The 23,133-nt window shown below is 46.9% G+C and overlaps 1 protein-coding gene across 1 annotated transcript in view; it reads left to right on the top strand.

Moving 5' to 3' along the window:
* Window positions 1-343: 343 nt before the first annotated feature.
* LOC144782917 (uncharacterized) overlaps window positions 344-23,133 on the top strand; it is a 140,324-nt gene continuing 117,534 nt past the window's right edge. Inside the window, exon 1 of the mRNA XM_078662160.1 lies at window positions 344-389. Within this exon, the coding sequence (XP_078518286.1) occupies window positions 382-389 (8 nt within the window). The 5' untranslated portion in view covers window positions 344-381. The remainder of the gene's footprint in view (window positions 390-23,133) is intronic.

Below are 23,133 nucleotides of genomic sequence, written 5' to 3'. Positions count from 1 at the left end.
TTCCTTTTTTAGGTGTTAACCATAAAACGAAAACCTCATAATTTGGCAAGGACCATTCGCTACTCCTTCTTCACAATTTCCTTTTGGTGCTTTATCCTTCAGTCCTTATGACAGCATGTACTGTGTTACTGCATACTTATTGCCCACACGCAATGCTAGCGGCCGGCCCGGTTGGGTTGTAGGCGACGTGCTGTGTACTGATTTGTGAAGACTCAATAAAGGTTTTCAAAAAAAAAAATAAAAAATAAAAAATAAAAAAAATAAATAAAAAAAAAAATACTTAGGGCTTTATCAAACTAACTAAAGTACATGTCGAATAACGTATTTGTTTTTTTTCTACAGCATTTGGAAGTGGTTTTACGAGGAGGAGATTACTGCATAATGGCGAGGTACTTATTTCTACCGTATATAAATATTGTAGAGCATAAGCCACATGCCCCGACTCACTGTATATATCATGAACAACAATCGTGATATTGATGTTATTGGTTGTGAATGTCCGAATGACTGGAATCGAAATTAGATGTTTTACACGAGAAAACATGCGTGTTTGTTTATTTCCACATAATATAAAATGTCAAAGAAAAACAAAACCTTTTTTGTAACAAGATTCCTGTGCCCAAGCCCTGTCTTTTACCTTTGCTGAATCACCATTTATTCTTGTCAAATATACCTTCTCTGTCTTTTCTTTCTATACTGCATTATTGATTTTTATCAATGCTTTATTATGCTTTGACATTAGTCACCATGCTGTTGAAGAACTGTTTGTTGGTAAATTTCTCTTTTGTCTTGTGTGTGGTCTATACTCTATTCTGTTAGAACTTGCTATTTCTGGTAGGCTAAGGCTGACGCCAAAGCCAGGCAGAAACCACCATTCTAGTCAGGGCAAGGGAGTCACACGCCAAGATAACCCCTGCTCACCCCCTTGGTAGCTTGGCACGAGCAGTAAGGCTAAACTCGGAGGCAATGTGTAAAGCATTTGCGCAAGCACACAACAGCAACAACATCCTAGGCACACCACAAAAGGAACTCCACACAAGGTTATATAAAAATAACTTCTGTATTGTCAAAACACATCAGATAGAAATCACACATGTACATTGTGCCAACTGGCAGGGGTAATATTCACAAGGGATTATTTACAAGACAGGGCCACATGGGCCACTGTCAGAATCAGCACTTAGTAGAAATAGCACACAACCAGTAACTACTGGTAACAGGTAAGTACCACCTACGCAACCCTAACCACCTTAGGAGAATGTCACGCAGGGGACCAGGACCTCACTACGACCACCTGTCCTGGAAAGAACAACCACCTAAGAATAAAATACATTTAGGGGTATAAGCAAGAACACATTACACATGATGCATCAAAACACATTCAGAGGTGCAGGGAAGGAAAACACATGATGCCTAAAACATTCAGAGGTGTAAGGAAAGAAAACACATGATGCATAAAAATACATTCAGCGGTGTGAGAACAAGGCACATGATGCATCAAAAACATTCAGAGGTGCCAGAACAAGGAAGACACATGATGCATAAAACATTCAGAGGTGCCAGGACACAACTCAATAGCGCAAAAACACATGATGCCTAAAAACATTCAGAGGTGCAATAAAACCACACAATTGCACAAAAACTTACATAAGCCACCATCTGTGTCAGTCCCTTGGCCAACTGGCCTTGTTGGGGCTAGGACGCCCTGTGTCCAAAAGTCAGGGGCCTAAACGTGGCAGATTTGCTGGGCAGCTGAGGACAATCCCAAGCGCCTAAACGGTGCAGCTGCCCACTAATTGCTGGGCAGCTGGGAATCAAAACTGCGACAGGGTCCTCACTGACCCTTGAACAGAACTGCGCCCAATCATTGGAGCCACACAGGCTCTGACACCACACTGCGCAGAACGTTGGAGCCACACAGGCTCTGAAACTATGTGTCCCCAGGGCCCTCTAGAAAAGGACAATTGCCCCCTAAATCACGCTGGAGCCTCAGGGCTCGGAAACAAAATAATCCCTGAGCCCCTCGTGGGCTCCTTAACAAATGTAGCGCCTGAGCCCCATGTGGGCTTTTCCACAACTGTGGCGCCTGAGCCTCTCGTGGGCTCCTCAACAAATGGGGCGCTGTGAGCCTCTCGGGGCTCGTGAACAAACATGCCCCCAGGGAGCCTCTCGGGGCTCTAGACAACGTTGGGGCGACCCGCTGCCAACCGGGGCCGCCCTAATTGCACTGCCATTACTGTGCCACACGGGGCTCAACTGGATGCTGCCAATATGCCCTGATGCCCCCTCGGACTACTACAGCCCCCGGAGCTTGCCCCTGGCCCGACAACACTCACCGGGCTCCTTCAGACGTAGGACGGGCGCCGGGATCCTCTCCAGTTCACCGGGGATCCTGGCAGTGCTGCGGAAGAGCGCCCAAACCTCGGGGCGCTTTTGGACATCACAGGTGGCGCCTGCAGGGCTCTCCCTTCGCATGGGAGCCCCGCACAGGCAGGCGCCATCCTCCTTCCGCCCGCTTCTCCTTCCGCCCGCATTCCTCTTCCTGCTTCCATCCCGCTGGCCCCGCCCACAACCAGGCGGGCCGCGGACGCGGCGGACATCATGAAAAACGGCTCGGGACGCGGCGGCGATTCTCCTGGTGCCACATGAGGGGTGGGCACCCTCGAAATCCCATTAAATTGCAGAAGCGAGGTAGGCACTCGCTAAGAGCGCCATACACGGGGTGAACAATGCCGGGTGGGCACCGGCCAAAGCACAAGAAGCGCTCCCCAGCGCTAAAGACCACTACAGCGCTCCCAGCCGCTTTGGAGAAGAAATACAGCGCTCCCAAGCGCTGAAGGCAGATAAAAGCGCTATAAGCAAAATCAAGCGCTCCCAGGCGCTAGGGACCAGATAAAGCGCTGGAAGGTCACAAAAGATGGAGCAAGCAGCTCCCTCAGGTATCCAGGGGCTGGGCAGGGCCCAGGGAGGCAAGCCTTCCCCTGGGCCCAAGCAGCAGCACGCCCCTGGCAGGATTCAAGTTAGAAACAAGAAAGTTTTTAGAGTGTCACAGCACCCTTTTTATACCCAAAAATCCTTTGTCTAGCAGGGTGCAGGCAGTGTGAGAACCAGCTACAACTGGTTATAGGGAACTCCTTTCAGTGTGATGGGCAGAGGCGACAGCCGCCCAGCAGGAGGTGGAGCCAGCATTGTGGCAGGCAGGCACAGCCCTATTCACTCCCAGGTGCTATCTCCTCTAAGCATGGGCGTAAAATCCGTTCCGCTCGCGGATTTTTCGGATTTTCGGCAAATTCGCAATCCGCGAACTCTCGCGAATTTGTCGAAAATCCGTGAATTCGCTCGCGGCGGATTTTTTGCTTGTTGATACAATATTGCGTCGCGCGGCGTGGTGCACGGCGTTCACTTTCCATCATTAAGCGTTTGCCGAGTTGTTTTTCTCGATCATATTTTGCGAGTGCTGCACCATTTTGGATCTTGCTGCGGGATCCCGCGGGAGTTTGGCACCCGCGAATACGTAATCGCGGCTTGCCACCTTGCAGAGCACGCCTCGCGAGAGTTCGCAATTGCGAACACGTAGTTGCGGCGGACAGGAACAATCTCGCACTCGCGAAATAGAGATTTTGCAATTCAGCACAAGAAATTCACCAGCAAACAGGATAAACCTTCAGAAAATGATGATTTTTATCAGAATCACTCCTCAGGTTGACATTTGCATGGCCTTTTTTTTTGCAAGGAGTCCATTTTTGGGGGAGGGGGGGGAGGAAGTGCCCCACAGTCTCCAACTTCCTGTTCCTGTCCAGCAGGCTCCTCCCAGTGCTTTCTTCATGTGCTGGTCACTTTCATTTGGACCTTGACCTGGAAGGATTACTTTTTGTGGGTGCTGCTGGATATTTGGATTTGAGGCCTTTTTGACTTTCTTTGGATCACTTTTGGATTAGAAATCAACTTTCACAAGTAAGTTTGTTTGGGGCATTACAGTTGCTGCAACTACAATTTTGGAACTTTTTCAGAACATTAAATAAAATATATTGTGGGTAGCCACAGTATCCAGTAGGACCAGGGTTGGTTATGGGTGCATGATACAACTGTTTTGTTGAATTTAAACACCATTGAGGCCATGGATGGGCTGGGATTGTGCTGATTTTTGTTGTTTTTGTCGTTTTTTTGGGGCTGCTGGTGGGGCCCTTTGCCCAGGGGTGGTGAGTGTTGCATGGGCCTAGTCTTTCTGTGGGGTGTCTTCTTGAATTTAAACATCATTGAGGCCATGGATGGGCTGGGATTGTGCTGAATTTTGTGTTTTTGGTCGTTTTTTTGGGGCTGCTGGTGTGGCCTTTTGCCCAGGGGTAGTGGTGCATGGACTGAGTGTGCCTGTGGTGTGGTCTCACTCTCTTTAATGTAAACATCCTGGATGGCATTGGATTGTGGTGATTTTTGGGTGGTTTTCTGTTTTTTTGGGGTGTACTGTTGTTGATGTGGACTGGCCATGTGGGTGGTGGTGGTGGTGGCCATCTTGAGTGCTGGCTGGTACAGGCAACATGTGCTTGGGGTGCAAGGGGCCATTTTGAAGAGAGGCAGTGTCTGAGGCCTGCACTTATTTTGCCTACTTTTCATCCATTGTGCCCAGGGGTAGTGAGTGTTGCATGGGCCTAGTCTTTCTGTGGGGTGTCTTCTTGAATTTAAACATCATTGAGGCCATGGATGGGCTGGGATTGTGCTGATTTTTGTGTTTTTTGTCGTTTTTTTGGGGCTGCTGGTGTGGCCTTTTGCCCAGGGGTAGTGGTGCATGGACTGAGTGTGCCTGTGGTGTGGTCTCACTCTCTTTAATGTAAACATCCTGGATGGCATTGGATTGTGGTGATTTTTGGGTGTTTTTCTGTTTTTTTGGGGTGTACTGTTGTTGATGTGGACTGGCCATGTGGGTGGTGGTGGTGGTGGCCATCTTGAGTGCTGGCTGGTACAGGCCACATGTGCTTGGGGTGCAAGGGGCCATTTTGAAGAGAGGCAGTGTCTGAGGCCTGCACTTATTTTGCCTACTTTTCATCCATTATGCCCAGGGGCAGTGAGTGTTGCATGGGCCTAGTCTTTCTGTGGGGTGTCTTCTTGAATTTAAACATCATTGAGGCCATGGATGGGCTGGGATTGTGCTGATTTTTGTGTTTTTTGTTGTTTTTTTGGGGCTGCAGGTGTGGCCTTTTGCCCAGGGGTAGTGGTGCATGGACTGAGTGTGCCTGTGGTGTGGTCTCACTCTCTTTAATGTAAACATCCTGGATGGCATTGGATTGTGGTGATTTTTGGGTGTTTTTCTGTTTTTTTGGGGTGTACTGTTGATGTGGACTGGCCATGTGGGTGGTGGTGGCCATCTTGAGTGCTGGCTGGTACAGGCAACATGTGCTTGGGGTGCAAGGGGCCATTTTGAAGAGAGGAAGTGTCTGAGGCCTGCACTTATTTTGCCTACTTTTCATCCATTATGCCCAGGGGTAGTGAGTGTTGCATGGGCCTAGTCTTTCTGTGGGGTGTCTTCTTGAATTTAAACATCATTGAGGCCATGGATGGGCTGGGATTGTGCTGATTTTTGTGTTTTTTTGTCGTTTTTTGGGGGCTGCAGGTGTGGCCTTTTGCCCAGGGGTAGTGGTTCATGGACTGAGTGTGCCTGTGGTGTGGTCTCACTCTCTTTAATGTAAACATCCTGGATGGCATTGGATTGTGGTGATTTTTGGGTGTTTTTCTGTTTTTTTGAGGTGTACTGTTGATGTGGACTGGCCATGTGGGTGGTGGTGGTGGTGGTGGCCATCCTGAGTGCTGGCTGGTACAGGCAACATGTGCTTGGGGTGCAAGGGGCCATTTTGAAGAGAGGCAGTGTCTGAGGCCTGCACTTATTTTGCTTACTTTTCATCCATTATGCCCAGGGGTAGTGAGTGTTGCATGGGCCTAGTCTTTCTGTGGGGTGTCTTCTTGAATTTAAACATCATTGAGGCCATGGATGGGCTGGGATTGTGCTGATTTATGTGTTTTTTGTCGTTTTTTGGGGCTGCAGGTGTGGCCTTTTGCCCAGGGGTAGTGGTGCATGGACTGAGTGTGCCTGTGGTGTGGTCTCACTCTCTTTAATGTAAACATCCTGGATGGCATTGGATTGTGGTGATTTTTGGGTGTTTTTCTGTTTTTTTGGGGTGTACTGTTGATGTGGACTGGCCATGTGGGTGGTGGTGGCCATCTTGAGTGCTGGCTGGTACAGGCAATATGTGCTTGGGGTGCAAGGGGCCATTTTGAAGAGAGGCAGTGTCTGAGGCCTGCACTTATTTTGCCTACTTTTCATCCATTATGCCCAGGGGTAGTGAGTGTTGCATGGGCCTAGTCTTTCTGTGGGGTGTCTTCTTGAATTTAAACATCATTGAGGCCATGGATGGGCTGGGATTGTGCTGATTTTTGTGTTTTTTGTCGTTGTTTTTGGGCTGCAGGTGTGGCCTTTTGCCCAGGGGTAGTGGTGCATGGACTGAGTGTGCCTGTGGTGTGGTCTCACTCTCTTTAATGTAAACATCCTGGATGGCATTGGATTGTGGTGATTTCTGGGTGTTTTTCTGTTTTTTTGGGGTGTACTGTTGATGTGGACTGGCCATGTGGGTGGTGGTGGTGGTGGTGGCCATCTTGAGTGCTGGCTGGTACAGGCAACATGTGCTTGGGGTGCAAGGGGCCATTTTGAAGAGAGGCAGTGTCTGAGGCCTGCACTTATTTTGCCTACTTTTCATCCATTATGCCCAGGGGTAGTGAGTGTTGCATGGGCCTAGTCTTTCTGTGGGGTGTCTTCTTGAATTTAAACACCATTGAGGCCATGGATGGGCTGGGATTGTGCTGAATTTTGTTGTTTTTGTCGTTTTTTGGGGCTGCTGGTGGGGCCCTTTGCCCAGGGGTGGTGGTGCATGGACTGAGTGTGCCTGTGGTGTGGTCTCACTCTCTTTAATGTAAACATCCTGGATGGCATTGGATTGTGGTGATTTTTGGGTGTTTTTCTGTTTTTTTGGGGTGTACTGTTGATGTGGACTGGCCATGTGGGTGGTGGTGGTGGTGGTGGCCATCTTGAGTGCTGGCTGGTACAGGCAACATGTGCTTGGGGTGCAAGGGGCCATTTTGAAGAGAGGCAGTGTCTGAGGCCTGCACTTATTTTGCCTACTTTTCATCCATTATGCCCAGGGGTAGTGAGTGTTGCATGGGCCTAGTCTTTCTGTGGGGTGTCTTCTTGAATTTAAACACCATTGAGGCCATGGATGGGCTGGGATTGTGCTGAATTTTGTTGTTTTTGTCGTTTTTTGGGGCTGCTGGTGGGGCCCTTTGCCCAGGGGTGGTGAGTGTTGCATGGGCCTAGTCTTTCTGTGGGGTGTCCTCTTGAATTTAAACATCATTGAGGCCATGGATGGGCTGGGATTGTGCTGATTTATGTGTTTTTTGTCGTTTTTTGGGGCTGCAGGTGTGGCCTTTTGCCCAGGGGTAGTGGTGCATGGACTGAGTGTGCCTGTGGTGTGGTCTCACTCTCTTTAATGTAAACATCCTGGATGGCATTGGATTGTGGTGATTTTTGGGTGTTTTTCTGTTTTTTTGGGGTGTACTGTTGATGTGGACTGGCCATGTGGGTGGTGGTGGCCATCTTGAGTGCTGGCTGGTACAGGCAATATGTGCTTGGGGTGCAAGGGGCCATTTTGAAGAGAGGCAGTGTCTGAGGCCTGCACTTATTTTGCCTACTTTTCATCCATTATGCCCAGGGGTAGTGAGTGTTGCATGGGCCTAGTCTTTCTGTGGGGTGTCTTCTTGAATTTAAACATCATTGAGGCCATGGATGGGCTGGGATTGTGCTGATTTTTGTGTTTTTTGTCGTTGTTTTTGGGCTGCAGGTGTGGCCTTTTGCCCAGGGGTAGTGGTGCATGGACTGAGTGTGCCTGTGGTGTGGTCGCACTCTCTTTAATGTAAACATCCTGGATGGCATTGGATTGTGGTGATTTTGGGTGTTTTTCTGTTTTTTTGGGGTGTACTGTTGATGTGGACTGGCCATGTGGGTGGTGGTGGTGGTGGTGGCCATCTTGAGTGCTGGCTGGTACAGGCAACATGTGCTTGGGGTGCAAGGGGCCATTTTGAAGAGAGGCAGTGTCTGAGGCCTGCACTTATTTTGCCTACTTTTCATCCATTATGCCCAGGGGTAGTGAGTGTTGCATGGGCCTAGTCTTTCTGTGGGGTGTCTTCTTGAATTTAAACACCATTGAGGCCATGGATGGGCTGGGATTGTGCTGAATTTTGTTGTTTTTGTCGTTTTTTGGGGCTGCTGGTGGGGCCCTTTGCCCAGGGGTGGTGAGTGTTGCATGGGCCTAGTCTTTCTGTGGGGTGTCCTCTTGAATTTAAACACCATTGAGGCCATGGATGGGCTGGGATTGTGCTGTTGTTTGTGTTTTTTGTCGTTTTTTTGGGGCTGCTGGTGTGGCCTTTTGTCCAGGGGTAGTGGTGCATGGACTGAGTGTGCCTGTGGGGTCTCACTATCTTTAATGTAAACATCCTGGATGGCATTGGATTGTGGTGATTTTTGGGTGTTTTTCTGTTTTTTTGGGGTGTACTGTTGATGTGGACTGGCCATGTGGGTGGTGGTGGTGGTGGCCATCTTGAGTGCTGGCTGGTACAGGCAACATGTGCTTGGGGTGCAAGGGGCCATTTTGAAGAGAGGCAGTGTCTGAGGCCTGCACTTATTTTTCCTACTTTTCATCCATTATGCCCAGGGGTAGTGTGTTGCATGGGCCTAGTCTTTCTGTGGGGTGTCTTGAATGTAAACATCATGGATGGCATGGGATTGTGCTGATTTTTCTGTGTTTTTCGATTTTTTGGGGTGTATAACTGAACTGATGTTCCTCTGTCTTCCATTGCTTTTAGGTGCACAAGACTCAAGAGAACCACCAGTGCCAGGAAGAAGTCCTGCAGCGGTGTGTGTGTGTGCAGCATAACGTCACGCGACGTCACGTCTGGACACAGACAACTCTGCAACTCGTGCAACTGCTGCCTGCTGTTCTGACCTGCTCTGAAGAAGATGGCCCCAAAAAAAGTTACCCGTAGCTCCTCTAGCAAGAAAGTTGCCAGTAAGGAGCAGAAGAAGCAAGTTACCAAGGAGACTGGTGTGCCGGCCGCCCCTTTTTTTGGGAGTAAAAAAAAAAGTATGCCTGCAGCAGCAGCGGGATCTGCTGGGGACCAAGCTGGGAGCAGCACCCCCGCTTCATTGGACTCAGTGCCACCACCACCACCACGCCAACTTAAGTCCAAGCCCTTCACTGCTGCAGAGGCACTTAGTCTAGTTGTTCAATCACCATCGACCAGTGATGTTGGCTCATCGCAAGAAAGTAGCAGCAATGTCCCTCAATCAACACAGGTTGTTGTAACTCATCTGACGAGTGTTGAACAACCGCAGCCGCAACAAAAACCACATGTGCAAGTACAAGCCCAAGTACATGTGGAAGGAGAGGCAGCGCAAGGAGATGCGCAAGCATAGGTGCATGGAGGGTCACAAGTGCCCACAATAGTTGTTCCTCCCGAAGTAGGGGCACATCAGGAAATCGACAATCAAGGCGAGGTATCATTTGAGGAAGACACTCCTCCTGATGATCATTCATTGTCTTCCACACCCCTAGCAAGAAAGAGATCAAGGGTGGTGTCTACATCTTCTTCAAGCACACCTCCTTCTGATGATACGGATCAAAATTGGGAACCAGCACCACTGCCATCTGAGAGTGAGGCACATGATCTGACAAAGGTAGTTAAGCGTAAAAGGAAGCTCGTCCAAAGTCTCAGAGTTATGGAGTGTGATGATGAGGCTCAACAAGAAGTGGCGGATACTGCTGTTGATGAAAACTCTGACAACGACGACCCAGTCATCATAAAGGTCACTGCAGCCCCAGCGGGCATGCAGCAAACAGACATTTTGACCCTAGCCCGAAAAGCTGCTGAGCGTGATGATGATGTTGTTGTCGACGAGGAGGCAGTGGAAACACCACAATCATTGGAGTTAAGTAGTACACCAACTCGTACCGCTTCCATATTTCTTTCTCACAAGAAGGGACCTCCATCCACCTCGACCTTAATTAGTGGCGGTGAAAGTGCACAACGTACAAAAGTTGGGCAATCCAGATCCTCCACTTCATCTGGCATTAGCAGCATGACCACCACCACCAGTATCGCCGCCTCCTCCGGCTCCCACAGACACTTCAAGTCCCCAGTTTGGGACTTCTTTACTGTTTGCCCAAAAAGGGAAAAGTTCACCATTTGTACCATTTGTAAGGTTGCAGTTAGTCGTGGTAAGCTTGGTACCAACTATGGTACCGGAGGCCAGAGAGGTCATCTTAGGAGACAGCACACTGTCCAATGGTTTGCGCACCTAAAGGCGATCAAGGAAGCCCGAATTGGAAGTCAAGAAAACGTTGATGTTTCATCTGATGATGACGAGGAGGAAGAAGACGTGTCAAACACTTCACTTACACCCAGTACCCCTGTCAGCAGCACACCCCATGTGAGGCACACTAAGAGTGTTGGAGCGAGTGAGACACCAACGCGAAAAAGTTCACCAGCGAGCATAATTGGGTCAAAGAAGTCATTATCATCCCGTAAATGCTTGGTCCAGGGCAACATTAGAACCATGTTTTGTTCAGACGCGCCATATGAACGCAACCACCCACTGACGCGTCTGTATAACACTAAGCTGACTAAAATGCTAGCTGTGGACCTTCTCCCTTTTTCTTTTGTAGAAGCGGTAGGTTTTCTAGAATTAGTGGCAGCGCTCTGCCCTAAATGGAAGGTTCCTAGCCGGTTCTATTTTGCCAGAGTTGCGGTTCCAGCACTACATGAAGAAGTGCTGGAGGTGATTGGGGCAGCTTTGCAGAAGAGTGCTGTTCACACTATACATCTGACAACAGACATGTGGACCAGTGGCGCAGGCGCTGATTACATGTGCATCACTGCACACTGGGTCTCTTTTTCAGGGGTTAAAGCAAAGCTAAATGCAGGTGTTGACCCGGACCAAGTTTTTAAAGCTGCTCGGAAACATGCAACACTAGCCATGTTTGGCTTGGAAAAAAGTCACACAGCACGAAACATTTTGGATGAGTTTAACAAAAAGGTCTTTCACTGGCTGTCCCCAAAAAAACGCCAGATTGGTTATGTTTCCACGGATAATGGCGCCAATGTAGTTAAGGCCATGGCGCTGGATGACTATTTCAGAGTGCCGTGTTTGGCGCACTGTATCAACCTGGTAGTTCAAAAATTCTTGAGTGATAAAGACAGTCCAGCGTGCGAGGTAATGGCTACCTGCCGAAAAATGTGCAACCATTTCAGCCATTCTTTTAAGGCCCGGAAGCATCTGAGGAGCCTGCTACATGAACGTCGAATGCCAGTGAAAGCACTCATCCAGGAGGTGGCAACACGTTGGAACTCAACCTTCTACATGCTTGAGCGTCTGTATGAGCAGTATACGGTACTCGATCACTATTTCTTAACACTGGGTACAGCTCAGAAGGACCTGAGGATGGATGCGGCGCACTGGGAAATAGTTAAAAGCCTGTCAGAAATGCTTCATCCTTTTGAGGTCTTCACGCGTGCAGTCAGCAAGGAGGACTGTAATTTGGGAAAAGCTATCCCATTGTTGTGCATGCTGGAGCACCAACTGAAGGCGGTGTCTTCTGAGTTAGAAAAAGATGAAAAAAAAAAGACCCTTTTGTTTTGTCGGAGAAATTATTAGAGCGCCTACGTGGTGATGAACGTCTTAAAATGATCAACTCAGAAAAGCATTACATTTGTGCTACTATTCTGGATCCACGCTACAAAAAGGCGCTGGCAGGCCAAGAATTCTTTCCTTTTGCTGATGAAGATGTTAAAAAGTACAAACGTTGGCTAGCCTGGTCAGCCAAGAGGTTTGAAAAAGAACGGCAGGATATTGAAGGAGAAGGCAGTACATCAGCATCAGCATCAGCAGGCCATCCCCAGTCAAAAAAATCCACTTCTGCACCTGTGGCTGTGGCACAAGTGACCTCTCAGCCGTTAAAGACACCGGCAACCGGATCATCTGCACCACACACAAGAGTAACATTGGCTGCTGAAGAGGATTGGCTATCTTGGCTTGGGTATGGTTCTCGAAAAAAGGTCACAGGCACAGCAAAAAGTAAGCAAAGTGGAGGAACCGTTGAGGACCTTGAGTCGATGGTGCAGGACTATCTGAATGACTCAACAGAGGTCTTTCTTAATGATGAGCCATTGGAGTATTGGCATGGGAAAAAACAATTGTGGCCACAGCTCTCCAACCTGGCTATAAACTACTTGTCTTGCCCACTCGCAAGTGTGTCTTCTGAACGTGTTTTCAGTGCTGCTGGTGGCATTGTAACTCCCAAACGGAGCCGCCTCTCGCCCAAAAATGTGGAGAGGCTAACAATGATCAAGATGAATCAGCACCTCATACCACCAGATTACAAAGTACGAGAAAGCACGCCGCATGAAGACGAGGAGGACAGCAACGTAGATGAGGGAATTTGTTCTCTGTTCGGTGACGCTGACCTCATCCTGCCTGAATTCGCAGAGTATGATGACGAACTCTTATACTTATTCCCTGACACCGAGCCCTGAAAATGAGACAATGAATCAATAACTTTTTTTTCGTCCTTATTCACTTTTATTCCTGTGTGTCTGTCTTTCTTTGTTTTGCACAGTTAATTTAATTCAAACTTTAATCACCTAATCACAAAAACAAGCCCATCAGCAGAACTGTCTTCACTTGTTTGCTTATTGATTTGAAGGTGCCGCAGTCTACATTCCTCAGGTTCACAAGTTCAGAAGAACATGCTCCTCTATCCTCCTCCTCCAGACTCCTATTTCCCTCAAAGCAGAGGGCTGGATTACGCCCAATGAAGAAAGACTCAGCACTTGTGGAGGTGTTCTACTTCTTTGCGGGTGAGTTGACGGCTCTGGGCCCATTGCTGTGAAGCTCTAATAACGGATAAAAGTGTTTTGGACCAAATATGAGGCGGAAATTTCTTGCCGTTTTTGCTGACTTGCTTGCCTTTGAGGTGCTCTTTGGCGGGGTTCTGGGTGTTTGTGGGTGACTTTTGGGGTCTGGGAGCACTGCTGCGACAGTCTAATCTTGATTGCATTTGCTTTTCAGGAAATCCGTGGTGGAAAACAGGAGTTATGATTATTGATGACCTAGCTGCACAGCGCGTTTGGACCGAAGGCCGAGAGATATTGTAAGTATGGGATTTTGCTTTTTGGCTGTTTGGGGGTGTTGTCGCGTGCTTTTTTGCGGGTGGGTTGGCGGGTCTTGGGGCATTCCTGGGAAGGTCGAATACCGGATAGAAGTGGTTTGGACTAAATCCATGCAGAATTTTTTTTTGCTATTTCTTCTGACATCTTGCTCAATGTAGCGTTTTCGGGGGTCTGTTTGGGGGGCTTCCTGGTGTTTGTGGGTGGGTTTTGGTGTCTCTGTCGGAGCACTGCTGCGACAGTCTAATCTTGATTGCATTTGCTTTTCAGGAAATCCGTGGTGGAAAACAGGAGTTATGATGATGACCTAGCTGCACAGCGCGTTTGGACCGAAGGCCGAGAGATATTGTAAGTATGAGATTTTGCTTTTTGGCTGTTTGGGGGTGTTGTTGCGTGCTTTTTTGCGGGTGGGTTGGCGGGTCTGGGGCATTCCTGGGAAGGTCTAATACCGGATAGAAGTGGTTTGGACAAAATCCATAAGGAAAAGCCTTTTGGCACTTTTTGTAACTTATGGTTCGTTAGGGTTAGCCCTAGCAGCAGGATTGCATGTGTTTCGGGGTGTTCTAGATTTTTGCAACTGGCTATGGATACTTTTGCTTGCTTGCAAGTGGTTTGAATACAATCCACGGTGGGTAAGGGGGTATTTGGGCCTACTTTTACTTTCAAAGTACGTTTTGTCACCATTTTTCTGCTAGGCCTCGTTTTTTGAGATCTAATTGGGGGTCTTCTACATTTTTGCGACTGGCTTTAGTAAGGGTCTTGGTGGGAGCATTGCTGGGAAGGTCTAATTTTGTTCTAAAACACAGTTTACAGTACACCTAGCTTGAGGGGAAAGATCCGCTAAATTAATTTGGCCACACTTATTTATCCTTCAAAAGGTGACTCAGACAGAGTACGCAATTTCAAAAATATTGTACTGCCTATTAGGAAAATCAAAGTGTGACTTTTTGCACCACACAGCGTACATACCTTATATTTATTTATCAGTGGTATTGTAATAGCACTTCCTGTTTTCCGTTCAATAATTACAGGCCGGGTTTCAGTCAACATCCGCCAGGCAGGCAGTGGACAGGGTGCCTTCTGTCAGTGGTCACCAACATTGATGGACGAAGCGTAAGCTGGAATGGAGGAGTGCCGCTAATAAGAGGAATTGTTTGCTGCATGCAACTTACTTACCAAATTCAACAGGACAACTCCAACAACATACAGATGCAGTATCCATTGTTTTCTTCTATGAGTCTGACTGCATTTCTTGGATCTCTCTCTGCTTCTAAATTGATCCCTACAGCCATTTCTTTATCTTCAATTATTGTTTGTCCATGCTGTGCTTTTTTTTTTCTTCTTTCAACAAAACCTACCCAAAAAGAAACCCCCATTCCCATACATTTTCCAAACCCTAACCCTCTTCCCCCGGGCTGTGTGGTTTTGCTTGATGTGTGACTAAATGACATCAATAATTCCACACACTTGCTGGGGAGGATAAGGTCATAGCAACAGGCTGGTGAAGGAATCCGAGGATATATTCTAGACTTACTCAGCTTCAGTACTATTTCTTGTAGTAGTAGGAGCCAATGTCAAATAAATTCAACGCAAGTACTAGTTATACTTGCAATACTTTACCATTTGTTAGGCTACATTGTGGCACTGTTCTAGTGTACTGTCACCTGCTATATTCTCTATCGTACCGTAACCGTTGTAGTGCTACAGTAAGGACAAACCAGGTTTCATTTTCTTTTTTTCCATAGGCATGCAACTGCCACTGTGTCACACTACTAGTACCACCGCAATGAGGACATTTCATCCGCCCAGGATTGCCAACCTTAATCCCCATTTCCCGTGGAGCCAGCCCTGGGCCTAGCCCTAATTTCAAACACAAATTACAGGTAAGATAAGCGTTTGGTGGGAGGTAGTATTATGGAGTATTAGGACTAGACGAGAGATTGACGGTAGTACTACTAAAGTCCTAGGACTCTTCAGGAAAACAAACTTACTGTTAAACCCCCACCCACCAGACTCAAAAGCAGTAAAAAACAGGTATGGTCAGATAAAGTTTAAAAAAGTATATTTATGTAGCCCTAACAAAATAATCTCCCTCAAGACCCTCCCTAACCCCAACGATTGTCTTTCAAAAGTCCCAAAAAGAACCCAACTCCCAAATCCCACCCCCCAAAAGTCTCTAAAAAAAGGGCAAGGGACACAACACTACTGGAGGGTGCTGGTGAATTTAGCGGCCAGGGCATCATACTCCTTGCGGAGGGTGGCATGGTCGAAGCGGAGGCCCTCCACCAAGTTCTTATAGTTATGGACCTCCTGCTCCAGGTAGGACACTCTGAGTCCTAGGCGGCGCTGGCGTGCCTTGCAGCTCCTGTGGGGGGCAGCTGGTGTCTTTGCTGCTTGGCGGTGGCGGTTGGCTTTGGTAGCCCGGCTCCGTACCGCTGGAGCACTGCGCTGGCTGGCAGCCCGTGGGGGCACGGAGGAGGATGCAGCTGTCCCAGTGGAGGATGTTGTGGTTCCACCGGTTGACTGCGTGTCCTCCTCCTCCAGGGCCACCAGCCACCGATATTCGGCGACAGTGGCATCCAGCCTCCGTTGCCGGGCCATTCGAGCCTGCTCCCTCCATGATGTCGATTTGGAAGGAGCAACTATATGAAGAAAGAAAGACATAGTCTGTAACCAATGCTCCTTAACATTAATAACACAAAGTGATTGAGCCGAAAGTTGTGTCACAGTACAAGTAGCAAATTGAAAGCACAGTACATAACTATTGAGGACAGTATCTATCTAACCTCCCACTTCTGCATCCTTGCTCTAACATTAGTGGGAGTTTCATGAACAAATTCTACGACCACTATGGACTTCCATTACAGTCGACTGTGACAGTACACCAGTCTGATTCTTCTTCTTCTCTCTTGTTTAGGAAAATTGGTACGTTATCTTATGCAAGCCGGCAGAATGCCAGAGCAGTGAACTTGCACCCGAGAAAAACAGACGCACACCATGATGAGTGAGACAGACTTGCGTTACTGTACCGGTCCAGTACATGCAGGTGGTGAAGCTATTACTTTTCTATTACGGGTGGCACTGAGAATACTCTGTTACAAGGGCTACTGCTTAATTAATTTACCTTTCACCCTACAGTGCAAATGAGTACTAGAAAAGGAAAATGAAGAAGCTAAATAATTTGATTATCTATCACTTCACATGGGATGTATTTGATGACATATGGGATGACTTTAGGTGCTTTGCTTATTATTGAGTGAACAGTGATACACCCACACATGAATGACGTACTACTACTAAACTAAAGTTATTAAGAGAGGTACGGAGTGTCCACCGTAATAACCGGATATATGCTGTGCTTGCAGTTGCAATACAAACTACTGCTACTATTCATGGTAGTATTGGACACATTTACAATTTCTTTTCCTTGCCTTCCCTACACTGGAACGGACGTGCGGGTGCGGTGTTACATGCTCTTCAAGGTAACACTTAGTTCATCCAGTGACCATCTACTCTCTCTAGATACACATATGCTATCTAAGAGTCAGATAATACCATGCTCCAGGCATCCATCCATTCAAAGTATATGCACACATACAGTTTCTGTTTCACCCACCCAGGCTGTTCTCCTTCCACCCATCCTTGCTTCATCATTGACCCAGCCATGCACCATACCATATTCTTTCCTTCCCAGCCACCTCGGGGACCAAGCAAACACATATCATTCTTCTTTGCCAGCCGTCATAAAATTTCTCGTCCTTCCACACTTACTTACACCCTTCTTTCGCTTTTCGTTCATCCCATCCATCAAGTTCATCTAAGATCTTATTGGGATTCTTCTCACCAAAAACTTCACAGCTAAGTCGAAGTACATTTAGAGGAGGCTACTACCTGGTTGATTTATTATACACCCGTGCAGAAAGCACACTATGCAGTCTTCAATCTCAATAAGTAAGGAATATATAGCTTACCTCTTCCCGCCACCACCGTGTGAACCCTCACAGGAACGTCCGGCACTTGCACCGCATCCTCCCCAGAGTCCTCGTCCAACACCACCACCTCCGCGCTGGCCCCGCCACCAGATGTTACACCTACAAAGTACATTTAAGAATGTTAGAAATACACCACTCACTACTATATAATATTTGGTCTAGGAGGAATAAAGAAATGTTAAAAAAACGAAATACAATGTAATAATTTGTAACTGTATACTCTAAAGTAAAAATGTCCCTTTTTCCAGGGAAGGCTGTTGTCTTGCTGCACTTTTTGGCACAACTGATGAATGCTTTCTTTTTATTTTTAACACACGCCACTTTTTCTCCTAACAGAAGCTTGACTTCTAAGAACACGATCAGGGTCAAGCTCAAGTTCAAACCAGGTGAGAGCTCAGCTCGACCACAAGAAATGTGTCCAATTAATCGTTAGCACTAAGCACTTTTCCATTTTCAGTTAAACTTTTACTTTTATGACAAAGTGTATTTTAATAAATGTGTTTAGTTTTAATAAAGCTTTTAAACTGAAATAGACTCTGTGGTTTTTGGTCCTCCAGACTAGAGTGGATGAGCTAAAGGTTTTGGAATTTTTGCAAGCATGAGTGCCTCTGACACTTCTTGACTGACTCCGTACTCTTGTCCTGCGTTGGATAATCTAATCATCATTGGGGATCAATCATCGGTGACTTTGGGAGCTAAATGACTCTGCCACACTATCTAGTCAGTAAGGAGATTGGGGGTTCTTCAAAGTCTGATATCACTGAGGTATGTGGAAAGAAAGTCTACCTGCGCCTATTATAATTGATAAACAATGCACTATTTAGTGTTCATAGTTCGGTTTGTGCAGATTTGTCCCTGCAACAGTAGTAGAATGGATTGTCCTCCTATCCAAACCAAAAGTAAAGTAGTATCTTATTCTTTCTTGGTGGTCATTCACCTTTTTATTGTTGGCAATTGTGAAAGCATAAACATTTAGAAGACTTGAAAAGACATTATGGACAATCCCAGAGGACTGCACTCAGTGCATAGAGCTATTGCTGACTAGAATGGGAGTCCAATGGAATTGCCAAATGTGCAATCTTAGTTAGCTACACAGACAGACTAATAAGAATAATCTAGTAATACCACAGGGAGTCATAGTTGAGGCAGGATAAGAATTTAGATCCAGTCTACAAGAAGATCAAAGACGATTTAGAAAAAATCGAATGAGGAACGCTAGGAAAAAATAGGTACTCTATATTAAAATTAAAACTTACTGGGGCCAGCAAAAGAGCCCTCCCCTGCCCGATCCTGGCCTGCATCCTCCTGAACAGCACCCTCCTCCTGTGTCCTCTTGCCCTTGGGGGGAGCTGATGTACAACATGAAAGAAAGAAAGACCAGAAAACATGGATGAGATTTGTCAACCAAATCAAACATTTCAAAAGAACAATAACAAAATATTTTGGAGAAATAGCAAATAGATAGACAACTATTCCACAGGATATATTGACCAATCTCATATGGTATACTACGTTATTCGTATTGCCTGATTTGCGGACCGTTGACTTTGAAAGTTCCTATGTAACTCACTAAACAGACTACTAAAAAGGTTTGCCTAGGCCTGGCAGGCAGCAGTCCGCAGCACGCGAAGTGACAGACAAAGTCCATCGTGCTTGCAGATCAGTGAATACTCAAACTATCAATCCACCGACCACCACCACTATTTCTTCTTATAGCCATGTGTCTAAAGGAAGTACTGGACTTCAGTCTGTTGGGGCTGATTTAGAAGTCCCTTGCGGCTCATTTTACTCCATTTGTTGCGTGACTTTTGTGACGGAGCGGCAGAACAAAAGAGGCGCCATGGTGCGGCGTATATAAAAAAAAAATGACTCATATGGGAGATGCATCACGTTGTAAAGCCCTGCGCCATCAGGGGGCGTTCCGGCGCAAGGGAGGGCGTTCCTGCGCAGGAACGAATCCTAAAAGTGGCTGAGGGAAATCTACAAGATGTCAATCAGTCACTTTTAGGACAATGATGCGTGACTGAAACACTGCGCCTGCTTGAAGCCGACGTACGGCTTGATGCAGTATTGGGGAGATAGTGCACCCCAGAGCATTGCTGGAGCTGCGCCATCGTTGGCACGCAACTCCAGCAATGCGCCGCCTTTACGGCACAGATGCGTAAGGCTTCTGTGACGTTTTGGGCCCATGGGTGGTGGTGGTGGCATGGCGCACAATTACTGCCGCATCCCTGCTACTTTGCAGGGATGCGCCGGTAATTGAAAATATGACCCTTAGTGTCTAGCATTACGCAGTTCTTTACACTACACTCATACATAATTTCTCAGGCCAATGAAATGAACACAAAATACAAAACAAATAAGCATAGTAGCAAGCAAGGCTACTGAGAAGGAGAGCAGTGCACCTGAAATGCATAGAAGTTTTTGAAATATAATTTACCTACAATGTAATCGGCAGCATTATTGCTCTTGGTAAAGAACAAAGATTTGCAAATAACAGAGCCGGATAAAACAGAGTAGTGAGGAAATAGCTAGAAATAGCTACTACTACTCACCAAGCCCGGGGACCTCTACGCCGAGCGCGTCCAGCAAGTCGCGTTCCCGGTCCATGACATCCGTCCAGCGGTGGGTGGCCTGGTTATAGGTGCGCCGGACCCCAGAGAGCTTAAACATGGCCCGGCACACCTTCTCCCACCGCTTCCGGCGCTCCCGGATGCCATAGCCGGTTGCGATCTTGCCGCCTCCCAGGATGGTCTTGGGGAGGCGGCGCTGGACGTGGAATATTAGTGGGGCCACCTCCGCGCTAAAGATCTCCCGTGGCATCACTAGCTCCCCCCTCAAACGCCCGCACGGGAGCCGGGCACGGGGTGCGGACCCTTCCCCTTCTCAGGGTGCTTCCCGGCTCCCTTTACCATGGTCTAGGCAGAAATGAATGTAAATAATAAAGAAGAAATAGAATAGGGAAGAAGAAAAGGAAAGAGTTTAAAAAAGTAGTTTAAAATTAACAAAAAGTAGCAGAAAACACAAAAATATAGAGCTAGAAAAATAGAGGGATAGATAATAAGTAAAATAGATCAAAAAACTTCAAACAAGCAAAGGATGGAAGAGATTCAGAGAGGATACAGAAAGCATGCCCAGAACCATAGCAATGAATGAGAAACAAGATGGCCGCGCCCGTTCACGACCGCATGGGTAAGTTCGCGCGAGATTTTCCTCGCGATCACGCGCGAAATTGTACTAGCGAGCAGCACACTTTGCGAGATTACACATAGCGGCCGGAAACTGAATTACGTCATGCAAACAAGATGGCCGCGCCCGTGTACGACCGTTAGGGTAACTTCGCAAACGTATCGGTACAAGCGCCTTGCGAACATGCACAAAATCACGCGAACATACACGCCGCAAAAAAAATAGTGTATTCGCACGCATTCGCGGCTTCCGAAATCGATCTCGCACGGATTCGCGCCCCGCAAATGGCGCGAAATTGCAGAAAAACGATTTTTGCTAAACTGAAAGCAATCAGCAGGTGCAAAAGTTCAAACTTAACATTAGTAACCATTCACTCTAGTGCTTCCTGAGGGGCCCCTCCAGAGTTCAGTTGCCTTTTTGCAACTATTCTATGACCCTGCTATGACCCAAACAGCAGGCTCATAGAATAGCTACAAGTAGACCATAAAGGTCCTGTGAAAAAAAAAATTCACTGCAACAGAAAGGAAATTACAGATAAGGAAGGAAGCAGGTGCCAGCCAGACTGGAAGTTTCAAAATTACTGACACATTAATGACCCCCAAATTAATTCATGGCAGTTGAAGAAGGGCAGGTGTGCTTGCTTTCACTGCAACAGAAAGCAAATTACAGATAAGGAAGGAAGCAGGTGCCAGCCAGACTGGAAGTTTCAAAATCACTGACACATTAATCAACCCCAAATTAATTCATGGCAGTTGAAGCAGGGCAGGTGTGCTTGCTGTTTTTCACCCCATAATCTACAGTGATAAACAAACCTAATGGGTGGCAGTGAGGATGTACCAGAGGGTGGCATGGGTGTACCAGAGTGTGGCAGTGGTGAATCAGAGGCTCCTGCTGTGAACCTGTGATGATAAACCAGACGTAGAAACAACATAGTCGTGGCCGTTGCGAGCCGAAAAGTAAGTTCGCAATTGCGAAATGGTCCACAAATCCTCGCAAACGCTCGCCAACACAAAAAACACAAAAATCCGCAAATCCGCAAGAGTTCGCGGATTTTGCGGATTGCGAATCCGTAAATACGCAAATTCGCGTACGCGAGATCCGCTAGATCCGCCCATACTTAATCTCCTCCCACCACTCTAGTTGCAGATGCAGTCATTCAACCAAGGGCTGACTCAGACAACCTCCTGGGGGCTCCCCAGCCCCTGTCATCCTCAAACCAGACAGTCAATCCACAAGCAGGCCCAGGCACTCCTGGGGCCAGGCTCCAGCCAATCACGTGCCAGCAGACTCACTACACATGCACACACATGTCTAGAAGTGGCACTTCCGCACTAGACACATTCATGCCACATACATCATTACGCAGCATTTAATCTCACGGGTTCGCACATAGCAAACTCGACCCTGCACTCCCCACACATCAGGAACTACCATGGTCACACAGATTCCCCATGCATTCCTATGAAAGGGCAGGTCACTCACCACACATACACAGAGAGCTCACGCACTTTACACTGTACCACAGTGAAAAAGTGCGCAAAGGCCTAAAATCACCAACACCAGGTTCCAGCAAAAGGCTAGGAAAAAGCAAAAAGTTTCGGGGTGAACCTGCCAGAAAGGCCCAGGTCCAACATATTCTTACCACGTTACTGACTTGGATGTTCACTAAACTCTATATATTTTTAGAAAACATGGACAGTGCCTACCTTGCTGTGTGTTCGGTGACCATTTAATAGCATTCTCTTTTGTAAAATATTTCTATAAAGACTCCTTTAAATCAGATCTTGAATGATTTCCGAAAACCTCATATTGAATTGGATACCCCACCCTAAGAGCTACTTTCAGAGTTTGCATTGAGGAAATACCAAAGTTCATATCAGGAATAAGAAGCACACATTTACATTTTTCACACCACCTGTCACACCCCTTGTATTCACCAGGGACTCTTGCCAAAGTATTCAGAAAAAATCTTTAAAAAGTGTTTAGTTTTATATTATCCATTGCAGGAATGCGGTAAGAAGGTCTACAGAGGCACGCACACCTTGGTCTGTGAAGGGCATACACAATTGTATAGAAACATATCCAAAACACACTAAGATGTACTCTTACGGATGTGACTCAAGATCCACATCTGTGCACACGTTATGCTATGGAATACACAGATTGAGAGAAATTGCCCTTGTTCTTTAGATTTAGAACAGAACTTCCAGAAGTGGGTTAGTGTTATTCAGGACATAACTAAATTGATAGTGGCACGTGTTGGTCCAAATAAAGACACACATGTCTTAAACTGACCAGGTTTGTGGAGGGGGACATTTATTCACAGACACTAGCCTTATTTTCAGAATTAGCGATGTGGTCCACTGAGAAAAATATGAATCCTAGTAGGAGAGCTATAGAGCACTATAACTCATGCTCTGAGGTAACAGCAGCTCGCGCCCCTGCCAGGCACAGTTTTCCCATCAATAATTTTACAGGAAATGTTGCATTGATAATAATTAATGATGTCATGAGTGATGCAACATGTGGGGTAATTAACAGTGCATGGCGAGAGCAAGAGTTATAGTTACCTTAGGGCAAAAGTAATAGTTACTTGAGATAACTAAAATTGCTGAATTTCTATGGTTTTGTATGTGTAACATCTGAACCTAACTATAACGTCCATGCATCTTTTGTTTTTTTAGAGAATACC

This window comes from Lissotriton helveticus, chromosome 9 (genome assembly GCF_964261635.1).
Source record: "Lissotriton helveticus chromosome 9, aLisHel1.1, whole genome shotgun sequence".
In the NCBI taxonomy this organism is placed as follows: Eukaryota; Metazoa; Chordata; class Amphibia; order Caudata; family Salamandridae; genus Lissotriton; species Lissotriton helveticus.
This window is presented reverse-complemented; position numbering and strand designations above follow the sequence as displayed.